Here is a 17303-nt window from a genome sequence, read left to right as displayed (position 1 = left end):
CCATCGACAGATGAATGGATAAAGAAGATGTGGTATATATACACAATGGAATATTATGCAGCCATCAAAAGGAATGAGATCTTGCCATTTGCAACGACGTGGATGGAACTGGAGGGTGTTATGCTGAGTGAAATAAGTCAATCAGAGAAAGACATGTATCACATGACCTCACTGATATGAGGAATTCTTAATCTCAGGAAACAAACTGAGTGTTACTGGAGTGGTTGGGGGTGGGAGGGATGGGGTGGCTGGGTGATAGACATTGGGGAGGGTATGTGCTAAGGTGAGCGCTGTGAATTGTGCAAGACTGTTGAATCACAGATCTGTACTTCTGCAACAAATAGTGCAATATATGTTAAGAAAAAAAAAAGAAGTTAGCAGGAGGGGAAGTAGGAGGGGGAGTAAGTCGGAGGGGGAGACGAACCATGAGAGATGATGGACTCTGAAAAACAAACTGAGGGTTCTAGAGGGGAGGGGGGTGGGGGGATGGGTTAGCCTGGTGATGGGTATTAAAGAGGGCACATTCTGCGTGGAGCACTGGGTGTTATGCACAAACAATGAATCATGGAACACTACATTAAAAAAAAAAAAAAAAGAACCCAAAAGCCAACTGAGTGACTCCTACAGTGGAGGCAAGACTTTTAAGACTTCTGCTTGAAGGCTGGCCCCCAAAACCCCTAGCTCTGGAAGCTAATGGGGCTTGCATCCACAGGACTTGGGGGAGGACTCTAGCAGGACAGTGGCAGGATCCCTCTCTTCAAGGGCTTGCCAGCAGGGCCTGTGTCCCTGTGGGCCTCCCCTGGGGCTCTGGGAAGTGACCCAGAAGACAGGGGGAGGGGCTGCTGAGGTCCTGAGTCAGCAGGGATGCTTAGAAGCCATTGAGATTCAGGCAAGGGTGCGTCTGTAAGTGCATTTGTGCTCCCTGTGGGTGGGCGGAGCCTAGAGCATTTGGGCAGTTCTGCTGTCCCTCTGTCCCTTGTAGACAGTCACTGTTGGTCCCACCCTGGCCTCAGCTCTTAGTGGTGCTCATTATCCTTTGCTCCTAGCCCCACTTTTGCTCACCTGCCTTAAGCCCTAGTCCCTCTGAAAGGAGGCTCTGTCCCTGTCTTAGTATCATCTCTCAGAGATGGAAAATCATCTCTGACGGCCAGCCCTGGGGCCTGGCTATTTGCAGATGGTCTTCTCTCTAGTTGCCTGCTGAGAATACCAGGTATTGCTTGGTCTTGACATACCTTGCATCCCATTCTACCTGTGCAGTAGGTCCCCTTCCCGCCCCCCCCGCCCCCCCTAGCATGCGACCATGTCTTTCTGCCACCACAGTTAAGTGGTTCATGCTTGGACGTGTCCCAAGACAGCTTGTTCACAGCGAGTTGTCCACAAACGTTGTTTAACTCAAGGGGACCAAACTCGGAAAATGTGTTCTTAACAATCCTATTGGTGACTAATTACAGTTACACTGACAAGAAAACTAAAATGAAAATCATTTCTGGTCTCTTTTGGACACGAAAGCAGGTATCTTCTGTTCCCCTACGACAGGTGATCCTCAGGCAAAGTCTCCAAATGCACCAGGAAACAGTCTTCCAAATGGAAGCGGCTGTGCCCATTTTCCTTCACATGGAAGAGAGGGGGTAGCTGATTATGGCCACTGATGGACTGTCCCCTTTCCTGCATGCCCACACTGAGGGAAACGTGTCTGTCTACTCTTCCCCCACAGAGCCCTCTGTGCTCAGTAATCCTGTGCTCTTTTGATATTTAAGTTCCCCATAAAATGATTAGGGGAGAAGCTTTTCCTTTGTTATAGGCAGATGTCACCATATGCCTCAAAGTCTACCCAGGGACAATAACAGGAAGAGTCTGCTAGAAAGACAGTAGGGTGACCAATCTTCCTAGTTTGCCCTAGACTGAACATGGGACTTTGAATTTTATAACCAGGACAGTCCCAGATACATTATCTCGGTTTGTCCTAGGGTTTCCTGGGACACAGAACTTTGAGTAGGAAAGCCTTAGGCAAACCAGAAAGAGCTGGTCACCAGAAAGGATGGCCTGAAGGAGCCTATGGAGATTGACTCGTTAAAGCTGCTGAAATGCCTCAGGTTTCATCCCCAACGCCAATGGAGCCTGGCTGTGGGGCCCCGGACTCATGGCCACCGCAGAGTCCCACTTGGACCCAAGGGCCGGCAGTAGTGAGGGCAGTCCCAAACTAAGTACCGTCTGACCCTGTCTCAGCATGAACTGTGTTGCTCAGTTCACCTCATTTTGGAAAAAAGAATCAAACTGTGGCCTGACAGCCAAGCGGGGCAGTTCCTAAAAACACTGGTCTCCAAATTTTGCTGATTGTATAGTTCTCATGGTTGCATAACCCCATTAAAAACAAACAAACATATGTCCTCCTATATGTAGCAGAGGTAGCTAGCTGGCCTCAAAAGTTTGTGCTGTGCAGTAGGGGCCCAGCCAGGGATTAGATTCTGGGCCGTCCTGGATTTGGGCGGGGCCATTTCCTGCCAATGGAAAGAGAAAGTAAAATATGTCACTTCTGAGCCAAATGGTTAAGAAGCGGGTGTGCCAAGCTCCCTTCCCCCACACACTGGTTGAGCAGAGAGAGCTCTGAGGACATGGATGGGGACAGACCCCTTAGATGGACGGAGCATTGGCCTCTAAATGGCCATGTGGAAGGCCACTCCACCAGGAACCCCCATATGGGACCCTACATGACCAGGATATAAACTTCCGTCGTGTTAAACCACTGGGAATATAGGGTTGATCCATTAGCACAGCTCATAGAATCAACTGGAAAAGAGTATCATCTACATGATAAAACACACACAAAATAGATATTAAAGAATGAGACTTTAAGAGCAAATATAAATAGAAGCTCCCAAATTTCCTCGCCCTCACAGCAGATTACTTAGTGCACCCTCAGCATGGACGCGTCACTTGGAAGAACTCTGCCCTTAAACTCTTCTGAACAGCTCTGCTATTTGGTAGATTTCTAATAAAAGCACAACAGGAGACTATGTATGACACTCTTGTTCATAGAAAATGTGAACCAGGTACCCAAGGGGAAAACCTGATTAGGTAGAATACCTTTCTAGCAGTAGAACATGTTTAAGAAATAAAAACAGACAAGGCCACTTAAAGGAAGCTTCTTAGGAGGTTTTCCTCTTTTGAGTTTTTGTTTGCTCCTTTTTCTTTATCCTTCTGTTCGGGTGACTCAGTCGGAAGCAGTGGCCTGCCCACCGCCACGAGCGGCTTGCTCTATTAGCAGATGACCCAGCCTCAGTCTGCTGGCTTTTGACCCTCGAAAGTCTTTTCGATTATTACACTGGTTGAGGGTCAGAGCAACAGGTTAATATGCTCAGCAAAGGTTCACAGATGAAAGGTGCTGGAGCTAATCTTTCTATATAGATTCTTAACTATCTGAATTGCTCCTTGTCGAGCAACCCTTGTGTGGGAACACCAGAGGGCAGCTGCCACCATTGGTAGGAGGGCAGGATCGAACCCCCATTCAGGAGTGCTGCTGCTAAGCACCAGGATGAGCAGATAAGAGAGTGAGGCTCGCAGCTCGTCCACATTCCTGCTGCTTCTCGTCCCCCCACCACCTGAGACTCGGCCAGCTTGGGTGACAGAGCTATTTGGTGGTGGCATGGACTGACTGTTGGTGAGCCTCAAAATTCAAATGTTGAAGGCTTAACCTCCAGTGTGGCCGTAGGTGGAGTAAGAAAGTAATTAAGGTTAAATGGGGTCAGAAGGGTGGGACCCTGATCTAATGGGATCGGTGTCCTTATAAGAAGAGACACCAGAGAGCTCTCCGACACCCCCCAGACTCACTCTGCCCAGCCCCTTCTCTGTCCTTGCGTGCACACACCAAGGAAAGGCCAAGGGAGGAGGTGGCAAGAAAGCAGCCATCTGCAAGCGAAAAGAAGAGAGCTCTCACCAGAAATCCAAGCAGCCAGAACCTTGATCTTAGATCAAGATCTTGATCTTCTGGTCTCCAGAAGTGTGAGAAAACAAATGTCTGTTGTTTAAGCCACCCGGTGTGTGGTATTTTGTTCCAGCAGCCCGAGCTGACTTAATACAGATGGTTTGCGGAGGAGGTTGCTGCAGTTTGAAGAGCTCATCGTTCAGAGTCATTCTCTCACCCCGGGGACCCCTAGCCCTTTCTAACTCAGTGGATAAGTACACCTTAGGCTTTCAGCTAATATCATATCTAAGATGGGTGCTCTTATAAGAAAAATGGGGCTATGTTTACTGTCTCTTTTTAACTTATTTGTACTTACTACAAAAATAGGTGGTCCACATTACTTATAATCCCAGTGTTGCACAATACCTGAAAACTTTTCCCTGTGAATTTTCCTTTCTCCATAGTTTCTAGACATACATTAGAGCCACTAGTTTTAATCTCTAAATTTCACGATCTGAATTCAAAGTAACTACAAAAAGTAAGTGAAACAGCAAAAACAAAAAATTTACAGCTATAGCAGCATAAGAAGAGAGTAATATTTCTAAAGAACGCCCAGATTCACGACGACTGGGTTTACTTGTGACAGGCTAATTCTGGAACAGGAACTGAATAATTCAGTATCAAGCAAATAGAGGTGCATTCAAAGAACTAAGCGAGAGGAAATTCTTCTATCCTACCCAGCACTAATGAAAACATTGTTGGGACACTACATATATTCTAGGCTTCAGGTTTAGAAATAATACGAAAAATCTTAGTCTAAAGAGAACAACCAAAATTTTTTAATGATTGGGGGAAAAAAGCTGAAGAATTATTACTACCTAGCCTCAAAATACAGAGATGAAAGATACTTAATAACGGTCCCCAACTGTGTGAAAAAGAGGGGGTCATTAGCGGCTATTCTTCTCTTCTGGTGAGAATAGAATCAGAGGGAATGTACTTAAATTGCAACAAGATCAAGGTATTACTTGGATCTACTTTTTAGATTTATAAAAGCCTTCAATCTAAAGGGATCAAGGTACTCAAATTAGACTAGATAAAATTTCCTAAGCTTAACAAGAACATGAAGGAATGGCCCTTGTTGAAACTACAGTTGCTTTGTTCACAAGTTTAAAAATGGATTCTGGCAAAAGACTGCAAAACTCTAGAGAAGTCCTCTCTAAGACCCTCTCTATAGGAAGGAAACAGGAACTGAATGGGGAAGAGGCCCTGGGCTGGTAATACGGGTAAACTGGGTCCCACAATAATCACCTCTGCTTGGCAAATGAATATCCAACCTGAGGTGAGCTCGAGACAGGAAATAGGTTACTTCCGTGGTGGTCAGAGGGACCTCAAAGTGATTGTTAGGAGATGTCAGTTTCCACTTAGAGATAGGATTAGTCCTAACACCAGGCCTCTCGGCCATACTGAGGACAAAGCAGAAGGAAAAAAGAGTAGGGGAAAAGACAGCATTTCTGATCTAGCCACGATCATGAGACCTTCAAGAGAGGCTGAAGGACTCAATGCTTTGGTTCAGGAGAGCCAGAAAAGAAAGTGCATTTCCTCTCAGGGATTTGCAGAGCTCAAGAGAGCCTACCCTTGAAGACAATAGCCAAGTAGGCTTTGGAATGACCTGGTTATCCCAGGGGATCCCGCCCTAACTACCTCAGATAAAATCAAAATGGCTTCACTAGCAAAGAATTCAATCTGATTTGGCCTGATTTACCTAAACCTTATAGTCTAAGCCAAGATTTGGTCTGGTGCTGGGAGCCTGGGTGGCTCAGTTGGTTAAGCGACTGCTTTCGGCCCAGGTCGTGATCCTGGAGTTCCGGGATCGAGTCCCGCATCGGGCTCCCTGCTCGGCGGGGAGTCTGCTTCTCCCTCTGACCCTCTTCCCTCTCGTGCTCTCTATCTCTCATTCTCTTTCTCTCAAATAAATAAATAAAACCTTTAAAAAAAAAAAAAAGATTTGGTCTGGTGCTATGGAACTTCTAAGAAGAAATTCAGGGAAGTGAATAGGCCATCCCCACACACCCTTCAGAGAGAACCCAGGACAACTACTACTATGTTCTTAAGGGTATTTTATGACTCCTCACTCCCTCTGCCCTAATTATTGGCCATTATTTTTTAACCCCTCTTCATTCTGCCATGATTAATCAAATAGAACAAACAAAACACTTCTAACAAGGAAATTAGGTGTCTATACTTTTTCTTATAAACAAAAACTTAAGAGATATATTTCCCAAAATGGTGTCCAGCTATAGAAGAGAAGAGACAGGGGGTGCCTGGGTGGCTCAGTCAGTTAAGTGTCCGACTCTTGGTTTCAGCTCAGGTCATGATCTCAGGGTTGTGAGACTGAGCCCCGAGACGGGCTCTGTGCTCAGCACAGAGTCTGCTTGGGATTCTTTCCCCCTCCCTCCTCTTCTCCGCCTGCTTCTCCTCTTCCTCACTTCCACCCCCGCTCGCTCTCTCTCTCTCTCAAATAAATATATAAATCTTAAAAAAAGAGAGAGAGCAATAACTTGAAAGAAATCAAATTTGTGGAAAGTATAAGAACAAATGGAACCAGAAGCAGCCCAAAGATTGAGCATGCCAGAAGCCCAACACCCCCCAACAGAAAGTTCTTAGATGACAGAAGACAAGGTAGGAAGATGTGGAATTTCCTTCCGTGATGACTTGTATAAATAGTACAGTGTCTCCCAAACTTCAAGTATTAATATATCACTGTCAAAATTTTAGCATCACCATATAACACTATTTTTCTATAAATCAACTATATTTTTTTTTACTTAATTTAGGGAGAATGAAATTTTATGAGTAGAAAAAGAATATCACTTTCTAAATAAAGTATAAAAATAAATCCCATGAGAACAAAATTTACCAAGTTCTCATTAGATGCTGTTGATTGCTGAAGGCTCGGAGCATGAGACCCTCCCTCTGTCGAATAGGAGAATGGATGTTCAAGAGGTGTTGAGAACACATCACGAGGACTCCGTGCTAAACATGACAGACTGAACCCATGCTTATTTCTTCTCCCTCCTGAAACCTCACTGAAATGCCAGTAAAGGAAAAAAATAGATATAAAGTCATCAAGAACAAAGAGAGTGGGAGCAGACACAGCAGTGGAAGAGATGTTAGCAAATTTCTGTGGAAGGACAGCACTCAGGGGAACAGGAGCTGAGCTGACAGAGTGCGGACAGATGAAGGCTCAGTGCCTACAGAAGGAAGGACCAATGAAGACTAAGATCCTGCTCATCCCAGAACCCCAAGAGGCTCAGGAACTAGGGACTCCGGGTACCTTTGAGGCCAAAGGCTGAAAGGGAAGAACTGGTTGACAGACTATAATAAGGAGTGCTTTAGCTCCCCTCCACCTCCGAGCCCCATCCCTACTTCCCTATCCCAGGAGATGGGAGGTCTGTTGTCTAAACCCGAACCAGAGAGTCGCAAGGGGGGGGTTCAGAAATAATGGAGGGTAGGGATAAAATTCTGTACTGAAAACTGTGCACACCTGCATACGTGTAGTGGAAGAACCTTCCTTCCTTCACCCACCACACTTTCAGGTTTCTAGAAGTGAGACCTATTATACACATCCTCCTCCCTCACCCTATTCTTGCCTGTCCCCACAGGGGGCTTAAGGGTTTTCTCTAGAGAAACCAAATGGTCCCAGAAAGATAACCTACCGATACTGACATTTGGGGCTGTGCAAAAAAAAAAAAAAGCTGCTGCTGATCAATCACCCCTTGGTGAAGCTGCCCACTCGGTAAGCCCCACCCATGCACACAGAGCTTCCAATTCATTTTCTGATACTCTTTATTAAATTGGCACAGATAGCCAATCAAGAACCACTGGCATTTGAGTAAAGCTTCTAAGATCTCCGTTGCTCAGATCCCTTTGCTGGACCCTTGTCTTCTTGACCTCTAAGGCTGATTCAGTCCTTGCTCCTCTTCTCTCCTTTACCTACACCCACTCCCTTAAAGAGTTCTTCCAAAAAAGAGAGATTTCTTCCATTCTTGTGGTTCTAAATCATCTTCGTGTGCCAGTGACTCTTGAATTTATATTTCCAGCTCAGATCTCTCTACTGAAATGCAGATTCGTATATCCACCTGCCTGCTATCTCTCTACTCAGATGTGTAAACAATGTACTAGGCTGTTTCTGACGCGACAAGAAAGGATCCAAGTAGCTTAGTGAATGACAATGCTTACAGCCTCTCCTTAGCTGTAGCATTAAGTCACATCTCGGACACAACATGTCAAACAGAACCTCCCGGTCTTCCTCCCAGAACTGCTCCTCCTGCTGCCTTCTCTCTTTCTGTTGTCTCTCTCTGTTGTCTCTTGGGATGCTTGGGCCAAATCTTTTAGGTCGTTCTTGACGCTTCTCACACTCCGTATTTATTATGTCAGGAAATTTTCTTGGCTTTATCCTCAAAACATATCCAGAATCTGACCATTTCTCACCATGTCTACTGCTACTTCCCTGGTTCAAGTTAGCCTCCTAACTGAATTTCCTGCTTCTACCAATGCCTCCATGTAGACTGTTCTCAGCAAAGCAGACCACGTGATCCTTTTAAAATATAAGATCGTATTACTCTTCTGCTCAAAACCTAATAATGACTTTCCGTTTCACTCAGAGAAAAGCCAAAGTCCTTACAACAGCTTTTAAGGCCCTACATGATCCATCCACTACCTTTCTGACTTTACCTCCTACCACTTTGTCAGCTCCTTCTCTCAGCCACACTGACTTCCTTGCTAACCCACCAGGCACATTCCCACTGAGGGTCTTTGCACTGGCTAGTCCCTCGGCCTCAAGAGGGTTTCCTCTGCATGTTCACATGGCTAACTCTTTACCTGCTTCAAGCCTTTGCTCAGGGGTCACCTTCTCAGTGGGGTCCACGCTGACCACCCTAAATAGCAACCCACCCCTCTGCCCCCTTACAATGCTCTCCTTTTTCTTAACACTTACCACCTCTTGCATAATATAGTATTTTCTTATAATATTACCTGTTTACTTTCTGTCTTCTTTGACTGTAAGGTAAACTTCAAGAGGGCAAGGATCTTTGTCTAATTTTTTCACTGATAAGCTACTGGAACAGTGCCAGGCATATAGAGGTGCTCAATAGATACTTAATAGGCAAATAATAAATAAAAATGAAAGACAGAGGCTAAAATCGACAAATAAGGAACTTGGAAAAAACAGAAATGATACAAAAATTTTTTTAAAAATATTATCATTAAAATCTTCAGATATAAGAGATTAAACTGTATCCATAAAACAAAAAGGGGATAATTTAATAGCAGCAGCAATAACTGAAGAACAAAGAATAAAAATTAATTCTTAGAAATTAAAATTGATATCTGAATTTTTTTTAAAGATTAGTAAACAGAAGTTCAAGAAATTTCCCAGAAAGAACAAAAGTCCAAGAAGATGAAAAACCAAAGATAAAAGAAAACTAGATGACCCATCCAGAGGTCAACATAAAACTAATATAGGTTTTAAGAATAAAAGAACAGGGGCACCTGGGTGGCTCAGTCATTAAGCATCTGCCTTCGGCACAGGTCATGATCCCAGGGTCCTGGAATCGAGTTCCACATCAGGCTCCCTGCTCAGCGAGAAGCCTGCTTCTCCCTCTCCTTCTTCCCCTGCTTTGTGTTCCCTCTCTCGCTGTGTGTGTGTCTCTCTCTGTCAAATAAATAAATAAAATCTTTAAATAAATAAAAAAACAAATAAAAAGAATAAAGGAACAGAGAAAATGAAGAAGAGGAAATTCGGGGAAAAAGACATTTTAAAAAAATTCTAGAACAGAAAGACATGCGTTTTCAGGCTATAAAAAAGCCTTATCTAGGGTTCAGCATAGTGAAGTCAAATGCCTCTAAGCAAGCACAGCACCAGAACATCTTAGGACACTGGGATGAGGGGAAGATCCTAAAGCCTCCACAGTTTCCAAACAAAGAACCGGGAATTAGAATGGCACAGAACATCATGACAGTATCAGTGGAAACTGGAAAATAATAAAGGAATATTTTCAAAATTCTAAGGGTAAGGATTTTTAACATAGAAATGCATGCCTAACCAAGCCATCAATCAACTGTGAGGCAGAATAAAGGCATATTTAGAAAAGTAAAGTCTCAAAATTTGACCAACTATTCATCCTCTCTCAGGAAACTTCTGCAGGGTATGTTCCACCAAAATGAGAGAAAACCAATAAATAGGAAAATAGGAGATCCAGGAAAACAGGTAATCCAAATTAGGAGGATATGAGGAAAATTCCTGGGATAATGACAGAAAGTCCACAATGACAGCATGTAGCAGGTTTAAAAAGCCTCCTCCAGACAGGAGCAGAAAGATTGAGGACTCAAGCAGAAATGATCCAAGAAAAAACACAAATGGTATTACTAGATTAATGTATTTGAATGTATTAAGAGAAGATTTCCAGTTAAAGATTTGAGGATGAAACTAAGCAAACAAAGAGGCAATCATTAACCCCAGATAAAACAAAAAATTTCACAAGAAGGAGATGAAATCACAGTATACTATTTGACTCAGCTTTGAACATTACTTAGTTAATTACAATAATATAAACATTGGTATTGGTTTAACTCAATAAAGTGATATAACTGTACTGGAAGGTGGAAGTAAGGAAATGAGGAAGTGGAGAGACATGAAATTTTTTCTTCCTTAAAAGGAAGCTAATTGATAATGTCTAAAATTTGTGAATCAATAAATAGCAGTGAAAGCATAATGTTTAGAAATATGGAAGTAAATACCAAAAGTAGTAGTCAGAAGGGTGCCAATGGTTGTCTCTGGGGTTGGATTGGCAGTAAGGAGAGTTATTTGTTGCTTTCAAGCTTGTAACCTCACTTTATTTTCAGACCACACATGTGTATTACTCTGATAAAAATAAATATTGAAGTGTGGGACAGACTGGCATCAAACCAATGTTTTCCACTTGACATAATCATAAAGATTCAAAGACAACTGGAATGGAAATGAGTTTCTCATCATGTTGTTCAGCATTACTGAAAATCGTATCTTGGGCACAAAGTTTCAGTCAAGTAAGAGATCAAGTTCTGGAGATCTGCTGTACAACACGGTACCTCTACGAACAATAATGTTTTATACATTTAAATTTTTTAAGAGGATATATCTCATGTTACATGTTCTTACCACAATAAAATTTTGTTGAAAAAAACATGTTTAGGCACCTCTTAAAATTATCTCTTCTATTAACATCCCACACTTTCAAGCCTGGGGAATAGTCTGTGCAATTCTTGTTGAAACAAAGAGATGGACAAGAGAACAATGCTGTCAGTTCAAGGATCATGACTTGCCCAAAGTGATTCAAGATGTAATAAAAATCTGAATAATCCAATCATCATTAAGGAAATCAAATTCCATAGTTTAAAATTTTTTCCATAAGGAAAACATCAGTTCAGATAATTTTACAGGCAAATTCTAACAGCTTTGAAGGAACACACTCTCCCAGTCTTATTAAAATTCTCTGAGAAAATAATTCTCTAACTCATTCCATGAGACTAGTATAATCTTGATATAAAAGTGAGACAAAGATCATAGAAGAAAGGAAAATTATAGGCCCACATCACTCATGACATAGATGAAAAATCCCCAAGTATTAATAAAAGAACCAAGTGACATATAAATGGTGACACATGCAATGTTTCTAAAAGCACTTATTTTGGGGATGAAATCTAAAGGGAGCCCTAGCATCTGCAGGCAGCCAAATTCATGGTGTTTATGGTGGAACATTCTGTGTGCATCTGAAAAGACAAGATGATCAAAATCACTACAAGTATGTGTGAAATGGAAAGCTTTCTCATTCTTACAGGTTTGGGGTTTTAGGAAATGGTTCATGGGCAGAGGGTAAAACTGACCCACCTCTGTTCCATGTGGAAAGGAAAAATAAAGATAGAAAATTGATGTCGTAGCTAGTCCAGCTGGAGGCTATCGAACTCTCAGGGTACTCACGGGGCTCTTTAACCAAACTGCCATGCTTAGAGATGTATAGCAGTCTTTCTTAAGATCCCAGGCTTTTCTGTAAATGTACCCTCTAGGTGGGTAGAGACTCCATGTACTAGATGCTTCAAGCTTCAAGGATCATGAAAAGGGGTTTGGCTGTGAAGCATGGTTTGTTCCAGTGAGATACCTTCTCTGTACCTCTTTCCCCTGATCAGAATGCTCTATATGTGCTAGGCCCGGATCCCAGAAGGGTGGGGGAAGCATTACTTACTGTGCACGAAATATTCTTTCAAACTCTGGTGACCCAGAGACCGCTGGGGGTGTGACTTTGTATTTTAATCTCGCCTTTCCTACATGCAAAGCAAAATAACCTGCAAGTATATGGAGGGATTAACGATTAAAATGTGGCACATCACTAATGATTAGAAAAACACAAATTTAAATCATAATTAGATACAACTATGTACCTATTAAAATGTATAAAATTAAAAAGACAAATCATATCAATTTAAAAAGAGAGGTAAGCCTCAGCCAGAATTCTCATACACTCTGGGGGGAACATAAAATGGTACCATCATTTTGGAAAACCATTTGGAATGGATTTTTTTAGTTAGACATACATAGACCATATAGCCAATCACTCCACACCTAGTTATTTCCCTGAAATTAAATCATATGTCCATACAAAAACTTGTACACAAATGTTCATAGCAGCTTTATTCATAATAGCCAAAAATTAGGAACAACTCTGCAATTGTTAATTTTATTGTGTCAACTACGCTAGGCCATGGTGCCCAGCTGTTTGGTCAAACACCAGTCTTGTTGTTTCTGTGAAAATATTTTTTGGATGTCATTAACATTTATTATCAGTAAACTCTAAGTAAAGCAGATTATCCTCCTTATGTGGGTGGGCCTCATCCAATCAGCTGAAGGCCTGAAGAGAAAAGACTAACGTTCCCCAAAGAGAAAGGCATTCTGCCTCCACACTACCTTCAGGCTCCATACTGCAACACCAATTCTTGCTGGAATTTCCAGCCTTTAGCCCGCCCTGCAAATTTCAGAGTTGCCAGCCCCCACGATGGCATGAACCAATTTTTTAAAATAAATGCCTGTGTGTGTGTGTGTGTGTGTGTTGTATTGGTTCTGCTTCTCTGGAGAACCCTAACATAAATGTTGGTCAACAAGCTAATGGATAAACAAATTGTATACGTGGTATATCCGTATAATAGAATACAATTTGACAGTAAAAAGGAATGAACGATTGACACATAAAACAACATGGATGAACCTCAAACATATTATGCTGAATGACAGAAGCAAGATCAGAAGAGAATGGTCCTGTATAGTTTCACTTATATAAAATTCTCAAAAATGCAAATGAATCCATAGTGACATAAAACAGATCAGTGGCTACCTAGAGAGGACAAGAGCCAGGAGGGAGGATCACAAGAAAACTTTTGGGAACGATGCCTCCCTGCCTGACTCACTTTCCCTACTATGAAATGATTATGCCTTTGTTCTCCTTCCTTGGCCACATTTGTTGCATTCGATCATCTAAGCCCAATGCCAGAGTCACTTACATCTGATGACCAGCCCTGTAAAGCTCACTGGCTTCCAGACCCATGCTTCCTCCTTGGTCAGATGTTCTCACCTCCTATCCTTATCACCCTCTTTCTGCCTCATAATTAACTCTGGGGTCTTTGACTTCCCTTTAGATTATTTCTTCTGGTTTCATTTCCTTACCAGTTCTCTCCAACACAATTCTGGTCTCACTTGTTTTAGTACCTACATATCCATTTCCTACTTGCTCATGTTTCAAAACTGGTTTCCTTTAGCGCACCACGTTCCTGGCTTGTGTGACAGTCTTAGGCGTGATGCATTTCCTCCTGAGAGCCGATACCATCTCCCCTCTGACAAGTCAGTAAATAGTGAGCCTGGTTTAAGTAAGGGCTCGCACAGCAGGCTTCTTCCCTACCCCTGACTTCCTCTCTGCTACAAATAAACCGTTGCTCAGGATTTAAACGCTGTAGCTGAACATCTAAAGTATAAATGCTTAGCTGGAGTCTCTCATTCAAACTGCAGTGCCACCCTGAAGCCAGACAGAGCAGGGTGAAGATCCGGAAAATGTGGGACTGAGCACTGTTTCCAGCCCTGGCTAAATCCTCACGAGGCAGCACGATTCTGGGGAGGGGCGATGAGTCATGCGCCCTGCTGGAGCCAAAGAGGAGATATGTCTGCAGAGGGGAAATACGGAGGCCATTCTGTACCCTGCTGCTACCATGGCCACACGGCCTTGGAGAAAACACTTGGTAAGGCTTCTTGCTTCCATCTGTAAGATGGAAACAATGAAAGATGTGTGCTCCTTGATTTACACGTGGTAAATGGTGCAAGAACCCAGAGCTTCGAAATGAAGCTGTATGTGAAAGCCTCCTGGCTGTGCGTAGCACCTGGCCGCACCTGTCTGCAGCAGCGGCAACCTTGAGCAACGAGCTTCTGGCAACGGCAGGGGTGTCTGAATTCTCCCCCCACCCCCAGCCCACCCACAGCCCCGGGAAGAAGGATTCAGTTGGGCCATCGTCTCCCAGAGGAGAAGCCCCTTTCTGTGCTTCCAGGTCAGGGGCCTTAGAGAGACCGTGGCATGTGAACCGCTGGGATCACATGAGGAGGGTGGAAAGGCTGGTTTACCTTTTCTGGACGGCACTATTTTATTTCCCTCCCTACCAGTCGCCTAAAAACTACTTGGGAATACTCTCCTTTTGCTATGCCTGTCTCTCCTCTTTTCTTCACTTTCTCCGGAGGGATGTATGTATGCTGGGGTGAGTGAATCGAGTGAATCGAGACACTCCCTCCCCCTGCCCCAGCCATAGCTCAGCTTCTTGACTATGTGGCTGCCTCTCAGTCCTGCGGAAACTTCTTTCTGTGCGGGAGCAGCAGAGGATGGGGACTGACCATGCTAAGCGCCAACCCCAGGCCAGGCACCCTGGTGGGCATTTCTCACCCAGTGTCCTGCTTAATGCTCTTTGATAAGGACATTGAAGGACAGAATATCCTGGCCAGGGGCACCCAGCTGCTAAGAGGGTGAGCTGGACAGATAGGAGACTGTCTGTCTTCAAACCCTGACCTGCTTCTACCATGGTTCATGGTGTCCCTTCTCCATAAACACCACACTTTTGCAGAAGCAGCAAATTCTGGTCCTTAGTGTCAACTCAACAGTTCTGTCTTCTCCTTCTCTCTTTCTCCCTCTCCCCGACCCAGTCAGTAAACGTTCCCTGTCTACCACTGTTAAAAAAGAGCCAACACGGGCGCCTGGGTGGCTCAGACGGTTAAGTGTCTGCCTTCGGCTCAGGTCATGATCCCAGGGTCCTGGGATCGAGTCCCGCATCGGGCTCCCTGCTCCTTGGGAGGCTGCTTCTCTCCTTCTCTCTCTCTCTCTCTCTCTCTCTCCCCCCCCATCTCTCATGAATAAATAAATAAAATCTTAAAAAAAAAAAAAAGAGCCAACAGGCCCAAAACGGAGTTATTTGCACTAAGCTGGTATCATGGAACTGAGACTTAATCCCTCACTTAGTGACGGTTTCAACCTCTCCCAGAAGTGGAATCTTACACCAGCCAATCTGCAATTACCTGGTTAGCACTAGTGAGGCAATCTGCCCGATAGATAAATGCTATCTAAAAAACGTGACCTTTGCCACAAACAACCCCGCTTCTGCCTGTAAGTCTTTCATATTGTACAGTTCTCCAGAGAGCCTTTCTATCTGCTAGATGGGATGCTGCCTGATTCATGACTCGTTGAATAAAGCCAACAAGATCTTTACAACTTAGTTGAATTTTGTTTTCTAACACCACCAAGCACCACGGGCCCAGGCTCCTCTCCTCTCCACACGCACCCCCCTGACCTCTGGCCACAGTGCCCACTGTCCCCTGCACCCACCAGTAAACAGAAGCCTCTCTGTGAGGCTGACAGAGGCGCTGGGGCATCTGTGGCCCCACTCCTGTGCTCCCTGCCAAACCAGGAAGAGGAAACACACAGGGTTGGTATGCTTCCATGGAGGTGTATGTGAATCAGTGGGTCAGCACGGTGGGTGCCCGAGACCCAAGTGCTGCTTTAGTTGGCAATAAACAGCCCGCTCTACTCTAGAATGTGAATCAAACCCCAAAAGGTGTGTCATGGTATCCTATTTTCATAAATACACAAAACAACTGATTAGGCAAGACACTGAAATTGCATGCAGGGTGGGACTTTATCCAAAGCTGTGGTCCCTTCATGCTGTGGCCGTCTGTGCACCCTGGCTCTGCACCCCCTTCCTGGGAGGAGCACACTTAGAAAAATAAAGAAATACGCACGGTTGGTTCCCAGTCTTGCTCCCGTGTCCAGACCCTTTTTCCCATTTAGCATGTTAAGCTGATATCATAGATAAGATGGTAAGAATTGAGCAAATGTGACCCCCCCCCCATGGAGCAAATGCTCTTTACATAACCAGGCAATTGAGATACCCAATAATCCTAGTGGGAACGTTTTAAGGTTTCCAATTCATCACCTAACCTGAAGCTCGTATTTCTGCAGATTTCTTAAAACCTGATCTGATTATTATACCTACCGTAGGCAGTTCATTTTTAAGAAACATTAATTAAAAAGATCAGGGTTGGGCGCCTGGGTGGCTCAGATGGTTAAGCATCTGCCTTCGGCTCAGGTCATGATCCCAGAGTCCTGGGATGGAGTCCCACATCGGGCTCCCTGCTCCTTGGGAGCCTGCTTCTCCCTCTGCCTCTCTCTCTCTCCGTCTCTCATGAATAAATAAAAAATCTTAAAAAAAAAAAAAAAAACAGGGTTGGGGCGCCTGGGTGGCTCAGTCGTTAAGCGTCTGCCTCCCAACTCCTGGGATCGAGCCCCGCACATCGGCTCCCTGCTCCGTGGGAAGCCTGCTTCTCCCTCTCCCACTCCCCCTGCGTGTGTTCCCTCTCTCGCTATGTCTCTCTCTGTCAAATAAATAAAATCTTTAAAAAATAAAATAAAAAAATAAAAGATCAGGGTTCAAGAAATCACAGCCATGGTCTAAAGCAGGTAAGATGTTTCCGTTGGAACACTCCGAATAAGTGTGGATAGACCGCTTCCATCAGGTTAGCTAGTGCTTTTCTAACGCTCATCTGAACTGGGCTGTGGGTTGTAACCACAAACGTGGCAGAATCGCTCGGCTCAGAGAGCCTACCTCGGCCCCTTTTCGAGAACTATTTCCTGGAATGTTCCAAATCTCTGTCTCCAGAGAAAGAGGCGCGGATGACCCAGAGTAGCCTATGCCACCAGGAAGTAAGTATGAAACTCAAAACCAGACCGCCCTCCCCCTGCTACACACACACACACACACACACACACACACACACACACACACACACACA

At 44.1% G+C, this 17303-nt stretch overlaps 1 protein-coding gene across 1 annotated transcript in view; it reads right to left on the bottom strand.

Annotated features, from left to right (window-relative positions):
• MGST2 (microsomal glutathione S-transferase 2) overlaps nt 1–17303 on the bottom strand; it is a 31585-nt gene that overhangs the window by 13965 nt on the left and 317 nt on the right. The window contains 1 exon segment of the mRNA XM_025874222.2: nt 12181–12280. Within this exon segment, the coding sequence (XP_025730007.2) occupies nt 12181–12280 (100 nt within the window).

This window comes from Callorhinus ursinus, unplaced genomic scaffold, assembly GCF_003265705.2.
Source record: "Callorhinus ursinus isolate GAN/ISIS: 27379988/994484 unplaced genomic scaffold, GSC_fseal_2.0 scaffold4, whole genome shotgun sequence".
Classification (NCBI taxonomy): domain Eukaryota; kingdom Metazoa; phylum Chordata; class Mammalia; order Carnivora; family Otariidae; genus Callorhinus; species Callorhinus ursinus.
Note: the sequence above shows the minus strand (reverse complement) of the source record. Positions and strands in the feature narration are given on the sequence as shown.